At 38.8% G+C, this 16,285-nt stretch overlaps 2 protein-coding genes across 3 annotated transcripts in view; one reads left to right on the top strand and one right to left on the bottom strand.

Annotated features, from left to right (window-relative positions):
• Window positions 1-16,285, bottom strand: part of LOC136836734 (vitelline membrane outer layer protein 1-like) — a 276,601-nt gene that overhangs the window by 217,338 nt on the left and 42,978 nt on the right. The window lies entirely within an intron of this gene.
• LOC136836733 (zinc finger protein OZF-like) lies at window positions 1,939-14,260 on the top strand. The gene is made up of 2 exons (XM_067101259.1): window positions 1,939-2,084; window positions 11,258-14,260. The coding sequence occupies exon 2, from the start codon at window positions 12,097-12,099 to the stop codon at window positions 13,261-13,263; it is 1,167 nt and encodes a 388-aa protein (XP_066957360.1). The 5' UTR covers window positions 1,939-2,084; window positions 11,258-12,096; the 3' UTR covers window positions 13,264-14,260.

Genomic DNA, 16,285 nt, shown 5'->3' with positions numbered 1-16,285 from the left:
AATTTAACAGTTGGAACTGAATGAAAAGTGAACAAAAACTAAATGCAATACCTGGTCTTTGGTTTGTGTTGTATGATGTGCAATACCTTTAAGTACTGTACTATATGATTAAATTTGTTCATAAAACGTTAATTTTTTTATTGCATGTAAACTGCACTTCTGCAACTAATTATATTATTTGTTCTCTACCTTTCCCTCTTGCATTGGTCATGATTATTTTACTACAAGTGACTATCCCATAATAAAATATGATTTATATAATTGTGTTTTAACAATCACCATATTGCATTAACTGTTTACCAAGGGTTTCTCTCACACACACAGAGCGTTGGGAAATGCTAAATACAAACAAATTTATTCATCCCTCTATAGTAATACAAGAAGAAAGCAAATATAAAAAAGAACTGAAGACTCTCCTATTCTGCAGGAGCTACGATACTGACAAGAAAACACTGAAAGACAATATAAAAAATATAAGCACCTTATTTTGAAAACGTACAAGAGCCCGCCAGAGAGGGAATTATCCCTATGGAAGGCTGTACATAAAACCAAACAAAGTGAAGAATGGGAAAGAATTTTTAAAACCAGTATTGCCACACATATGGGTATCCCCCTACGGTGGAAATATTCTGCTACAGTACGGGAAATCTGGTGTCCTTTTGGGGTTGGGGAAACCTCGAGGAAATGACCTTTGTGTAGGCGGACGCAGGGGAATTTCACTTATTTCCCTTATAAGTTTTTTTTTTTTAATATTTTAAATAAAACAAATAAAATTATTAATATAAATAGTATCGGCGAAAAAAATATTAAACAGCCAAACGTAACAATGATAGAATTAAGAACTCGGTATTTGCTCATTCTTGTGTTTCAGGTTCCGACTTGTGATTTTCGAATCTCAGTTTAGCTTCAGTCTAGACAGTTCCTGGTTATAAGGGTTGTGAGAATAGCTTTATTATTAATCACATAGATCCTGTTCTGGGATTTCTGTAATTATGCCTAAAGTAACTGAAAAAGGTTACCGTGCCTCAAGGTATAGGAAGGGATGGGAAGAGGAGAGCTGGACTTTAGGACAGTTATCCGGCGGAAAGGCTCATTGCAAAATGTGACAAGGATTGGTGGGAAAATCGGAACTCATTGGTCATACGAAATCGGATTTTCATATGCGTTTTGCCAAAGGAGTGACTGCAAATCAGCTGATGACTGTGTTTGTTGAACTAAAGGATGAACGTAGGATTAAAGACGCACTGAATGCCCTTGCAATGGTAGTTAGAACAAATCTTTGTTTTAATTGCCCTGCGAAGCCGAGGTACTTTGAAAAATATACAGATAGTGAAATCAAATAAATTCTCAGTGATTGAAGGATTTTTTTGTGTTACATCAATGATTTTTTTGTAACAGAATAATCTGGCATTTATGTACGTTAACTATAAATGTGTTAACATTTCTCTTAGAAATATAGCCTATTTTCATAGGTTACTTGAGTAGAGTCCCTTTAACCTTTCTTATTGATTAAAGGCAACACTGTTGTTACATCCACGATTTTGGCAGTAAAACAATCTAAACTCTATTTATACTCATTACAAACTCAACACGTTTATAATTTTTCTTGTAAAATCTAATTTTTCCTCTTTAAAGTAAACAAAGTTTGTGACTAATTCTTGGCGTTGAATCAATGTTTTTGTAACAAGATAATTTACTATTTATTTACATTTGCTATAAATGCATTAAATGTTCATACATATTCTCTTTAACCGAGTTCATTCTTTTGTACCTAAAATTTGGAATGTTTATTTGAAATATGAATTGAAACTAAAACGTAATTAATTTTCACATATTCCATTATTACTTTGGTGCCTCCATGTTTGGTGCGTAGGGGAAAATCACCTCTGGAGTAGGGGAAAACGATCTTAGTGGCGTGGCAACACTGCCATAGAAAATGTAAACAAACAGTCAGACACCCACGGTACACACCCACACCAGTTCACCAGCTCTGCCATTAGTCCATTACCAAATACTACGAGTCTGTATGTCCCAGAATTATCGCCTCGGCCTAAATGACCCTCAATATATCTTATGATACTTGAGTAAGTCATTTATTCAGTCTAATGCCTAATGTCAGCTTAGTCATAGCTCTGGTCATTTTCGGAAGGGATGAGCCCATGTTGGAATAGCTTTTGGAATCTTAAGGTTTTATTATGCCCATGGGGTAGACGCAGGGCCGTACCCGAAGTGAGTATTCCCTGATATAATCCGAGAGAGGGCTGCAAGAAGATATCATGTATTGATATAAATTTTTGGTTAAATATAATTTAGTTAAGGGTGTAGGCCTAAGTGTACAGGGTAGAAAACCTCAGAAATCTGGGTTCATCACCGAGTGGCAGGTATTAAACACAGCGAAGCTATGATGGACGTGTTTAGAGCCAACCCCTGACAGTCAAACTATAAACGGTAATTCTATATATTAGCTCTGCGCCTGTTTTTACCTTTTCAACTGGTTTTTTCCACACTTTTAGGGGTTCTGATACTGGCGCTGCATCTGTTTGTTGTCAGCCAAATGGAATGTCCCTTCGCCGTGTTTAGTACTGTCCCCGGGGGGGGAGTACCATACGTTAACAAGTTATTGCACTTGCCGGACGGGATATGAACCGTCCAAAACAGACAAACCCGTGCTCTGTCTTGTGAAGACCGCGTATGGAAACCCCTTGTTGGGTGGACTTCTCGGGTTAATTATAGGTTAATTACACTCGAGCGCCAAAAATTAAAGGTCAATTCATAATTAGCAACCAAAAAACTGTAGAAAAAGTTAAGTTAGAAGGGAGTCACCGACACGGAGCTACTATATAGTTCTACCCTATAAAGAAAAGATGGTAAATTTCTCTTTACCTCAATGGATTTCTGAGATTGGCTCACCTGTAATGCATTATGTATCCTGCACACGGCAATGTTAGAGCCTTCGAGTCATTCTGAAAACTAGGCCTAGGTAGAATGCAGATGAAGGGATCTTGCCTTATGTTTACATAGGAGTAAATGCAGTGAGGGGTCAGGGCTACTGTAGGCCTAAGGTAGACATTTCAGAGGTAATGTGAACTAACCAGAATTATTTATCTTAACCTAACCTCAGACTCAGTGCCCTAACCTGACCAGAGGGGCTTCACCCTGCAGACTCCCCAAGAATTTTGTGGGTAAAACTACTTTAGTTGTGCAGACTGATTCCCGCCAGTCGTTGACCAGGACAGGTTCCCCACACATAAATGGACATAACCTTTAACATAATGCAAAGTCCTGACCTTACCAGATCTTACCTACTTCACTTTATTTCACTTTGTTTGGTTTTATGTACAGCCCTCCACAGGGATAATTCCCTCTGGCGGGCCATTGTACATTTTCAAAATAAGGTGCTTCTTATATTTTATGATTGTCTTTTAGTGCTTACTGATTGTCTTTCAGTGCTTTCTCATCAGTATCGTGGCTCCTGCAGGATAGGAGAGTCTTTAGTTCTTTTTTTTTTTAAATTTGCTTTCTTCTTGTTAAATTGCATGGAAGATTATTAGTCAAAGCCATGATCCGTATTGTTTTTCACCTTTGACACATATTCTTTATATACTGTGCAGCACTTATTGCCATCTTATGTTTTATGTTTAGTATCACTATGACCTTTCTTTACACAATTTTTACACTTGAAGATGTTGCTAGCACATTCATTTGATTTGCAATTTTCACGACATCTAGGCCAAGCATGGTCATTTCTACAATTTGCTGTGCTGTGACCAAATTCCTGACATTTATAGCATTGACAGGGCATGTAACAGTCGAATACTTTGCAACGGGTATGCAGTGTACACAATTTGTCACCTCTAGCCTTTCGTATGTGTGGTGTGCATTTGATGATAGTGTTTACATTTGTCATCTTTGGCTATCATTTCCTTTACAATTTTCAGGTCATCACTTTCAGAAAATAATACCAACAATGTCATCTTCATCCTTCTGGACATGGACTACTTTTATTTTTGGTTTAAGTTTACCCTTCTCATTTACTGATATACTGTTGGTATTCTGAATCTCCATTTTTGCCTTTTCTAAGTTTTTCCTGTCTGGAAATCTTACAAATAAGTGTCCATCTCTTGTTGTTTTAACCTGTTCAACTGGTGCCATTATTTTACTCATAATTTGTTGCTTTTCATGAGCTGCTGTGCTCTCTTCATTTGTAGATTTGATCATTAGTATTTTTTTGCCTTTAGTGTTACATCTTTATCAGCATTATCAGTTTTGTTTTGGATTTCATCTTTGTTGATCACTATGTCACTAGTTTTCTGAGTCAAATCCTGAATCAACTTTGTTAGTATCTCTGTTTTCTTTTATTTCTTCAAGTTCATCTTCAGTGCATTTTTTGTGTGGTCTTTGTTTAGGCCTTTTGCAGTTATTACAGATGTACAATATGTTATCACTGTGAAGTATGGGTGTGTATCTGACCTCAATGCCTGAACATTCATAATGAAACTATACGTCACACATTTCACAGCAAGTTCCTTCCTCATCAACTTCCCCAGAGCAATGTCCGCAGGTTGCTGACTCTCTCGATTTGGGTTGACTTATCCTTCTCTAGTATTTTATTTAGTGTTCCGTCTTTATGTGCTGTTTCGATACTTATAAGATAATGTTCGTATGATAGTTTGATATTCCCTTTACTTGATTTAATTTCTACAGTATTTATTTTCTTTTTTTCCTTCCTCTTCCTCATATTCACTTTGAACATCGCACAAGTCAGGCACTTTTCACAGAGCACTTCACAGACACGTCCTACCCGCACGGAGGGTGATGTGACCTGACCTGGCCTGGAGGTGAGGCCCCCCTAAAAGGCGGTAACCTGTCCCGATTGGCGACTGGTGGGAATCAGGCCGCGCAGCTAAAGTAAAGTTTTACCATTTTGTGAACACTCACTGCTTGCAAAAGTGCAAAACAGAATTAAAAGAAAATTAAGAAATACAGAGATGGCCACAGGAAGATATGGCTTATGGGTAGTTCTGAGAGTGATGGGAGGAGGCTCTAACGCAAGGTTAGGGTAAGTCTGGTTACGTCATATTTCCTATGAAATATCTACTAGGCCTACAGTAGTCCTTACCCCTCACTCTGCATTCACCCTTATATAAACATATAGGCATGACCCCTTAACCCAAGAGTGCTACTCCTCGCTAGAATTGTCTTCTATATGTTGCATAAGGACAATGATGATATTATCGATACTTTAGTACTTTCAATTATCATGGTGAATTTATTTTTGCCCCATAGCTTTGCTTGGGTGAAATCAACAGTCTCACCAACCATTCAGCTCACTGGTGAACATAAAAGATGCCAAATTTTTCTTAAATGTAAATATAAAAATAGCAAATTGTTCCTACACAAATACAAACCTTCAGTCTTTACATAGGGATTTTTTAGCTTGCGGATGTGAGCTGGAATGGCCATTCAGCTTTCAGACAAGGTTGTTTAGGCAGTAAAATTTTATAAGCTGCCAATAAGACTCCCTAATGTAACCTAGGGTGTTTATTGGTTACAATTTTGCCGTATTAATTTTTTATGTATCACTTGTGCTTAATGTTTATGGGGTTCAAAATAATGAGAATGAAGAGCTCTTTTCAAAAATGTAGGTTACAATTTCATATCGTGTATTGGCAACTTATGAATTAGTACCGTTTTGGCTGCCATCATGTGAAGATGTCTCTTCACTTTTCTGCCCAACTGCCATTTCCTTTCGTTTTATGTTGAAATATTTTTGTGTGGTTGTTGTTTGTTTTAAATACAGTATATATATTATATAATATATATATATATATATATATATAATTTATATATATATATGTATTTACATACAACACCCCTTAATCACTTTAGCACTTATGAAGAGTGAAACTGCTGGATTAGGTACTATCCAGGGAAGAGTGGACTGTGTATTCGCTTTCTCTCTACTTTGAGGTTGATCCTCATTTATTATCATATGTCACATCATGACATGAGTGTAAATAGAATAAACTAATCCAACTTTTCTAAGGCCGAGGGCCTTTGAGAGTTGTGTGCCCTCTAAGCCTCTTGGGAGAGTTGAGTGTCTTTTGAACTAAACGATCACCTTAGGCTCTGTGAGGGGCCTGCCGGTATCTGACCTGACTGTGCCCAGGATGACTTACTGGCCATGGTGTCTGCTAGCTGTAGGACTGCTCCTACTTCCTTGGTAACCCCTCATGCAGCATCGGTCGGGATTGTGTTCCCAGGTACTGCCTTCTACAACATCTTTGGGTGATATTCTCCTCTATACGCTGTTGTTGAAAGCACTCTCAGTGAAATCAAGAAGGGAAGAGGAAAGTTGTCATTATCATCTTCGTTTTCATCTTTGTTGCCATGTGCTGTCACCTCTTCCCCCTTCTTCTAGAACTAGCAAGTGGAGAAAGAGGAAGGTTGCCTCATTCTCCCACGGGAAGTCTCATAGAGCTTCCAGCGGCTAGCCTTCTCTTTGCAGAGAGGGCTGATGGTTTCTCACTAGCATGCTTTCAGTGGACTTGAAGGATGCGTATTTTCAAATACAGGCAATCCCCGGTTAATGGTGGGGGTTCTGTTCCTGGCTGAGCATCGATAACCAGAACATCACAGTAATTATGGTAATAAATGGCTTTTATGATGCCATAAGCGCCAATAAATTGCTTACCAGTGCCAAAAATCGCTTACTGATGCTGGTACACCACTTATCAACACCGATAAACCACTTAATGGCACCGAAAATCACTTACAGGTGCCGAAATTCTGGTTAACGACATCATTAGCCAAGCGTTGTAAAACTGAAACGCCAGTAAGCGGGGACTGCCTGTACTGTACCCATCCATCAGTCCTCTCGCAAGTACCTCCACTTTACCCTCAGGTCTTCACCCAAGTGTTCACCCTTGTCTGAGCTTGGGCCCATTAGCATGGGATACATCTTATGAGGTATCTCGACAACTGGCTAGTTCTGGTAAACCCTTGGTTACAGTTGCTCCAGAAGAGAGACTGACTTCTCGATTTTTGTCACGACTTGGGAGTGATGATCGATTTCAAGAATTCTGATCTCACATACAGGCAGAGGGTAAAGTATCTGGGTATTCTGACAGGTATTGCTGCTGAGTCTTCCCCTCAGATTTGTGTATCAGCAAGTTCAGAGAGGCAGCACAATTGTTCCTGTCACAACAGGAACAACTAGCTTGGAAGTGGCAAGTTGTTCTTAGAGAAGCTGGTTCTTCATGGGCCATCTTCGCTCTCTTCAGTGGAGAATGAAGGAGTTTTGGTCTCCAGCACTGGGACTCCCTGTTCTTCCCATTTCCTCTCTTAGAGGAGTAAGGAAGGACTTAGCTTGGTGGTTAGACGACAGGAACCTCTTAATAGGAGTGCCGTTAATCACTCCCCTTCCTGAGGTGCTTCATGTTTTTTAATGCATCGACCAAGGGATGAGGTGCACACCTGGAAGCAATGCTGGTCTCAGGTGTGGAGAACCAGAATGACAGACACCTCCACATCAATATCCTGGAATTCAAGCCAGCATTATTGGCACTGCAGGAGTTTCAGGATCGAGTGATGGGGCACTCCGTGGTGTTGATGAGCAATACCATGGTAGTGGCATACATCAACAAGCAGGGGGATTAGTTTCCCTTCAGCTCCATAGGTTGGCGGTGCAGGTGCAATGAGTCAATGAGTGTTAGCATCACTTGAGCAGAGGCTGTCAACAGCACACTTGGGACCTGAACGTGGTGGCTGACAAGCTCAATCTGCACTCAGACATAGCGGAAAGGTTGGTTGATCTTTGGGGCCTCCAAATGATAGATCTCTTTGAAACCTGGCACAGCAGAAAACTGCTGGTGTTCTGTTCAGTCGTGCCAGACCCATGGGCAGCAATAGAAGAGATCCAGCACCCATGTGACAATCTAGAGGCCTACACCTTTCCTCCATTTTGTCTGATTCATTGGGTGATCAACAGGGTCATGATCACCCCGAATCTCACAGTGACCCTGGTGCCTCCCAAATGGCATCCAAACCTGCTAGCTCTACTCTTCAAGGTACCAAGAGAGGTTCCCCCATGGCACAACCTACTGTGCCAGCCACACATAGAGACTTATCACCAGGTGGTGGAATGACTGGCACTTCACTCCTGGAGACTACCCAGCGTCTCTTGCAAGCAAGGGTTTTTTCTCACTGCGCAGCGACAGAAATGTCTGGATACCTTCGTAAATCCTCTGTGGCTGTGTACCAGGAGAAATGGGCCTTATTCTGTGGTTGGTGTCGTTGACAGGTTATCTCTCCGGTCAGAACTACTCTTCAGCAGGTAGTGGACTTTCTTGTCTTTCTTCATCGAGAGAAGCTTCTCTTCGTCTCAGCTATTAAGGGCTACAGAGCTGCCCTTGATCAGGTCCTTCACTTGAAGGAGGTAGATCTCTCTTCCTTGTGGGAGATCTCCTTGCTGTTAAAAAGCTTTGAACAGTCTTGCCTTCCCAGGGAACTGAGGCCTCCTGAGTGGGATGTAACTCGCCTTAAGAAGCCTGACTTTTGCACCTTACGAGCTTTACGAGAGTCATAAGACAGGGATCTGACTACAAGACTGTTTTTTTGCTTGTCCTGGCATCAGCGAAGAGTTGGAGAGCTTCATGGCCTTTCCTTTGATGTTAAATGCTCAAGGGGATGGGATCTTGTGCTCAAGTTTGTCCCAGATTTATAGCAAAGACTCAGAATCTGCTGGTCGCCAATGCCAGATTTAAGTCCTTTTCAATCCCCTCCCTTGAAGACTTTGTTGGTGGCGATCAAGACGAGATGCTACTGTGTTCAGTTAGGGTGCTGCAGTACTATCTTAAGAGGACTCGACATCTCAGGCCTGAGTGTCGATGACTCTTCGTTAGTACCAGCGCGACCAAGGAAGAGGTGTTAAGAACACTATTTCTTCTGGCTTTGTGAGACAATCAAGCGAGCGTACTGTGCATCTGACAAGGTAGATGGGAATGCGTTCTGAGTATGGGCTCACAAGGTCATTGGACTGTCCCTAGCATTCTGGACATGTTTTCCTTGGGTTCTGTGTTGGCTACTCAACAAGTTGTGTAGATCACCTGGCTTCCCTAGAGGGACAGGTAGTATCCTGCCTAAGGTGTACAGTAAGCGAGAGGGAGAGAGAGAATGTGTGTGAGTGACTGGCCTCCTCCCTTTTCTCTTTTACCTTTCTCTCTCATAGGGCAGAGAGGCAGGTGGCAAGCCATCACATGCTGGAGGGGCATGTCATGCAGGTGAGTCTAGATTACTGAGTTTCCTGTCAATAATCTAAATTAGATTGTTAGAGGCAAGTCCTCCCCCTCTCTAGCAAGGTGAGAGAGGGGTTGACGATAAAACAAACCTATTGGTTGTATTAGCCTTTTATTGTCTCCAACACTATAGGTTCATCCAAGCCTTTTATTGGAATGACATAAACTCTTTAATTCAAGCCCAGAAGTCTGGCGGTTGAACATCCCATATGTTCAACAGGCCAGAGGCACAGAACTCCTTCCTCAGCTCTTTGAGACCAGGAAAGGATTCCTGGGTAGGTAGAACCTCCGGTCAGTTCAGAGATTTACCCAGAATCCACCCTTCAGTGGGTAAGTCTCCCATGTAAATACCAAAGGTTTGTATTTGTGTTGGAACAAATTTTAAAGTAATTTGTATTTTTCCTAACATACAAACCTCAAGGTCTACATTTACAGCCCACCTCGGTCACCCCTCATTCTGATACCTGGGCCGAAAGGCAAAATGGAGTGCAGACTGACGAGTGGGCGGGGCTTCACCCTTCTGTCAGTAGCTAACAACCTTGTAAAAAAATTTTTTGTTATTTGGTTTACTAATTTAAACGCTCAAAAATTCATTGCCACCTTTGGATATATCCATCAGCGATAAGGAGTGAGAGGGGGAGGTTTTTGAGTAGTGAAGTAGCCTAAACTACACATACACAAGCATTCAATGAGGAATTAAATTTCTGTTATGAAATCATTACACATCTCCATCAGCCACTCAGAGGTGATAAAAAAATAACATTGTATGGTGATGTGCTTTTGAAGCAATAACAATCATGAAAGCTCCAAAGTACACAAGTGCTCTTCCAGCCAAATAAACAAAATGGCATTTTATGTGACGTTGCTTTGAGATAACAGTAGTCGCGAAAACTCCCAAGCACATGAGGGTCCTCCCAGCACTTTCCCCCAGAATGCAATTACCCTTGTTTATCCCCCCACACTACCCATCTGTTTGTTGACTATATAAACTTTTAATAGCATTATCTTTGCTTTTTTTCCACCCTTGTAGCATTGCAACCCAAAAGGCTTTTTATTCATTTGTATTTTTGTATAAACATTCATTACATTCATGTATATTTTGGGGGGGAGGGCTGGAGTTAAATACTAATACTGTAATGCCTAGTTGCAGACAGTGCATATGCAGATACAGTAATGTAGGGAATAGTGTAATATGAACCTTTCCTATCTCCAATTTCAACCACCCTTCTTTGTTCCTGAGGGGAAAAGAAGAATTGCTTGGTGATACCAGGTGAGTAAGGAGTATTCTCTTACTTGTAACCACCAGTTAACCCAACTTTCCAAAGATACCCATGAAAAGCTTGTTTGTACTCAGAAAAAATATTTGATATTTGAGGAATGTACCATGAAAAGCTATTAGTGTTATGGTCTAATAGCTACCCTTGTATTGTTATATTTACAGTAAAATCAGTGAAACCACATCTGAATTAGTGTTGCTGGTCATAATAGCCTTATTGTATCTCTATTGAAACTTTTGTAAACTCATTTCATTACCATTTCACCCTTACTTATTTTTCTTGTTGTCCGCTGTGTCTGTGGATAATTTGGTATTATGTATAATTGGATCACATATAATTAAGCACTTAACGTACACCCTTCCAGCTGTTACCCCACAAAATTCTTACGCTGCTATATTGCATTTTCTGTTCTTGGCCTTTGATTTGTTAACAAGTATATGTTCATGGTAATAATGTTATGCTAAGGTTTATAGATCTGAAGGGGTGGGAGTCCAATTAACTGTTAATCTATTGTTGCATTGTTACTTTAGGAATTTTTGGTTAGATTGTATTAATATTCTGATACTGTCAGATGCTCACCTTGTTAATTGGCTGGAGACATTTATAGGAATCTGAATTAGATTTTATTTTGCTTCAGTTCTGGCATTATGTTTCCTAACTCTGTGTTGCATTCTCTGATTTCAGATTCTCCCTCAGAAGAACCTTCATCAGCTTTAAGCATCAAGATTTTGGGAATGCATGTGTGTGTGATGGTACAAGTAACATTACCAATAGTTTTAGAGTTTGAGGGACACTGAATTGTTGTACCCCTACTTTAAAAATTACAACAACAAATAAAATCTGTTCTGAATATTAGATTCATGGCATCAGCAATGAAATTTGGTTGTAGTCCTTCAAGATATTTTACTTAATTTATAACAGATTTATTGGAAAATCATTTGTCAACAGTTTTGTGTTGAGAGTTGTCATTTGTAATGTTCATTATAGAAGTGTTATGTATCAGTCTTGCATGTCATGTATTCACTGAAACTATAAAGAGGTCAATGTATTTAATGATTCAGCTTGTATGAAGAAATGTTTAAAGCAGTAATACAGGACACTTATGTATTTTAATGCTGCTCGAAAAGAAGTGATAAAAATCTAATATTGTACTGGGTAGTGTGACAATGTGGCACCGGAGTTGAAAGTGAATGCTGGTACTTTGCAAAGCAAGTAGCATGCACAAGGTCCAAGGACATGAAGTGCAGGGCTTGGATTTTAACCTGTAGTATATTGGGGAAAAGATGTTATGAACATTGAGGGACAAAAGGCTAAAATGAATCCAGAATATTTTATAGAATTACCTTTTAAAAGTGAAACTGAAGATCCATTATCACTCTTCCACAAATAAAGAAAATAGCAACATGGCTGCCTTTAGTAAAACCAGTGATGTTAACATTTTGTCTCTGGATCCACTGGTGGATATCAAACCAGAGGCATAAGTATTCTTTGAGTCTAATGATTTCAGTGAACATTCATATAAAATGAATTCGGTACTGAATGAAGATTCAGCAGTTGTAGCAAATTGGGAAAAAAATGTTTTGAATGTTGAAGGACACATGCCAAGAATGAATCCAGAACATTCTTTAGAATATCATTTGAAAAGTGAAACTGAAGATGCATTATCACTCCCTTCCATAAATCAGGAAACCAGCAATATGGCTGCCTTTAGTAAAACCAGTAATGATAACTTTTTGTTTTTGGATCCACTGATGGACATAAAAGTAGAGCCAGAGGTATTCTGCGAGTCTAATGAAGGTGATGAGTATTCATATGAAATGAATTCAGTAGTGAATGAAAAAGATCCACTAACTTGCAAAAAGGAAGTAAAGCAAGAAGGCAGGAAGGGTCTCAGTGGAGAGAAGCTTTTCATATCTACTGACTGTGAGAAAGCATTTTACACGAAAATAAATCTTAGAAGTCATGTCACAAATCCTACCAGAGAGAAACCATTCTTCTGCAAGGAATGTGGGAAAGCATTCTCCTGGAAACATCATCTAACAGGTCATATGAGAAGTCATACTGGAGAGAAGCCATTCATGTGCAAGGAATGTGGGAAAGCATTTTCTCGTATAAGTGCTCTTAAAGTTCATACAACAATTCATACTGCAGAGAAACCATTCCTGTGCAAGGAATGTGGGAAAGCATTTTCCTTGAAGTATAATCTTAAAAGTCATATGAAAATTCATACGGGAGAGAAACCATTCATGTGCAAGGAATGTGGGAAAGCATATTCCAGGAACCATGAACTTACAGTTCATATGAGAATTCATACAGGAGAGAAGCCATTCATGTGCAAGGAATGTGGAAAAGCATTTTCCAGGAAACATGATCTCACAGTTCATATGAGAATTCATACTGGAGAAAAGCCATTCATGTGCAAAGAATGTGGGAAAGTACATTCCAGGAAATATGCACTTACAGTTCATATGAGAGTTCATACTGGAGAGAAGCCATTCACGTGCAAGGAATGTGGGAAAGCATGTTCCAGGAAACCAGATCTTAAAGTTCATATGAGGATTCATACTCGAGAGAAGCCATTCATATGCTTAGAATGTGGAGAAGCATTTTCAAGTAAAATTATTCGTACAAGACATATGAAAATTCACACTGGAAAACATTTTCCAGGAAACATCTTACAAGACATATGAGAAACCATACCAGAGAAAAGCCTTTTTTATACAAAGAAATGTGGGGAAGCTTTTTCTGCTAAAATTACTCTTACAAGACATGAGAATTCATACTTGAAAGAAGCCATTCATGTGAAAGGAATGTGAGACAGCATAATCAAGGAAACATCTTATAGTTCATGGGAGGATTCAAACGGGAAAGTAGCCATTTGTAGTAGTCCCTCAGTTATCTGCTACAATATATCCAAGGCTGTTGTATTTACTGATATTACTGTACTGATTGATGCAATTATATTAATTACATTCCATTAAGGGATATTAACTTAATCATGTACTGTATATGAAGTTCATATTCTTAATGTGAGCAGTTTATTTAAACAAGGTGAACATCATGCAAAGTTTTCTCAGTTATGGAAATCAATCCCTGAGTACTCGCAAAAGAGAGAGAGAGAGAGATGCAAAACTGCAGTTGGCATTACCTTTGAAGGCTAAAAAATAAGATTACACTTCACATTTGCCTAAATTGATAACAAGAGCTTTTAAAAATGCAGAGTGAAGAGAGGGAGACTTACAGATATCATTCAGTTTTTAAACGGTTACAACTGATTGAGCAGCAAGCAAGGTCTAAATGCAATACCTTATCATTTTGTTGTCTTCGATTCATGTATGTATGTAGTACCATTTGCCCCCAACACATTTTAATGTAATGGTTAGAACAGAATGAAAAGTGAGTAAGAACTAAATGCAGTACCTAGTCTTTTGTTTGTGTTGTATGGTCAGGCAATACCTAAGTGCTACTGTACTGTGCAATTAAATTTACATTAGGTTCAGTTCATTTGTCTATTACATGTACTGTAAATTACTCTTTTGCAACCAATTATATTATTACTGTATCTGTTCACTACCTTTATATTGCACTGTGCAAGATTATTTCATTACAAGATAATATCCGATAATAAAATGTAATTTATATAATAGTGTGTAACACTAAACATATTAAATGTTTACCCAAGATTTCCATCAGTGGTATAAGATTGCCTAAGTTGACAGTGATTATCGAAGGTTTTGATCAAGTAAGGATTCCTAGTTTTTGTATGCCATACCATATAAACAGCAATATAGAATAACCCAGAGAGACAAAGCAAACACACACAAAGTGTGTACAGTATTGTAATTTACTGTACTTCAGTATGATGCATGTTTACTTAAACAAACACACACACACACATGGTGTACATATACAGTACACATGCAAAGACACACTGATAAGTATGAAAAGTTGCGATGCAACACGACTGGGCAGTTTATACTGATATGATATTTTGTAATCTGTTCAAGTTTTTAAGTTCACTTGTATTTAAACTTCAGAAAAGCTGACGTATTACTGTATGTAGTAAAGTTAGTAAATTTAAGAACTCATAATAAATTCATTGTCACTTTTGGAGTTATCCATCAGAGGGGGAGATGGAAGAGAAGAGAGTGAGAACAGGAGGACATCAGAGGGGGAGATGGAAGAGAGTGAGAACATGAGGACAAACACAAGCAGCCAACAAGACTGAAACTTCTATGCTATAGTCATGACACAGCCACTCAAAAGCAATAAAAGAAATGATGTGTTATGAAATTTTTTATTTCAAGCCAATAACAGTTGTGAAAGCTCCCGAACAATTAAAGGCCCTCCCATAAGCACACAGTTGTATAAGTTCCCATGCAGATGAGGGTCCTCCCCATAAATTCTTACCCAATCTATCACCCTCACAATATCGCTTTCTCATTGTGCTATGACTGTTAACTGCATTACTGTTGCATTTTTCTGCTCACACAGTGTTGTCAACCATCAGAAGCTTTTTATCCATTTTTATTTATTGCACTGCTTATACGTATATATATATATATACATTTTTAAAGACAAAACTCACGAAGGAAAGAGAAACAAGGGAGTGCTGCAAGACCTTTCAACTTATAGCCTTTTACTTAGCAGACTGCTCAGCAAAGGACTATAAGTCAAAAGGCCTTGCAGCACTCCATTGTTTCTCTCTCCTTCATGGATTTTGTCTTTAATTATGTATTCATCATGTTCCATATTTTCATGATTTCAATTATACATACATATATACATATATATGTAGTGGGTACTCCAGTTCTTAAAAATGTGGATAAATGAGGGGTTACTTACATGCTAAGAATGTGAGAAACATTTACCCATAAAAATAATCTTAGGGCACATCCACTGTACATAAACACATCCACAACTTATCTAATTCATATCACAAATTGGCTGAAAACAAGTGAACAACTGTAAGTAAAGAGTGCATCTCTTGCAAATGCTGAACAATGAATTAAAAATCTATATGAACTTCAGAGGCAATATGAGTCTTGCAGGATAGTTCAACATAGTAACAAGTCTCTCTTAACAAAAAAAATATATTAGAATGCCCGCCATCACTAAATATGGGTAAAATGTAAATTGCCATCAAAATGACCATAGTACACCATTACAACATATGTCCTTTCTGACATTATTTCTAGAAGTCGTCGCTTATTCCATTATCAAAACCAGGTGGTTCCCAAAGTATGGTACCACTTCTGGGGGCAGTGAGGCAAAAGGGGGTGGTTAAAGACAGGGTGGTATTAAGAGCATTTAATTTAAGCAATTAAAAGCAAAAAAAAAAAAAAACACAGACTTAAAATTACCGAACGTGGGGACGCTACGACTTAGTGAGTTCCAGCCTGATGTAGAAACCGATATCCCTGCGCTAAGCACACCCATCCCATTAACAGTAATTGTGAAGACAAAGTTTACTAAATTAAGTATTGTTTGTGAAATACATCTTCGAGTTTAATATTGTTGTTTTCAATTTGAAGCAAACCGTCCCCAAAAATAATAATACCTGCGTGTATCGGCAGGAGGGGGCGCTAGGAATCCATCTGAAGCTAAGGGGGCGCCAGCCTGAAAAAGTTTGGGGAAACTCTGATCTAAAACAAAACCAGTGACTGCTATGTATGCTCAGTGTTAACGAGTGATCATATGTATCTCGTACCT

Source organism: Macrobrachium rosenbergii, chromosome 56, assembly GCF_040412425.1.
Source record: "Macrobrachium rosenbergii isolate ZJJX-2024 chromosome 56, ASM4041242v1, whole genome shotgun sequence".
Classification (NCBI taxonomy): domain Eukaryota; kingdom Metazoa; phylum Arthropoda; class Malacostraca; order Decapoda; family Palaemonidae; genus Macrobrachium; species Macrobrachium rosenbergii.
The sequence above is the reverse complement of the archived record's forward strand: the minus strand, read 5'-3'. Positions and strand labels throughout refer to the sequence as shown.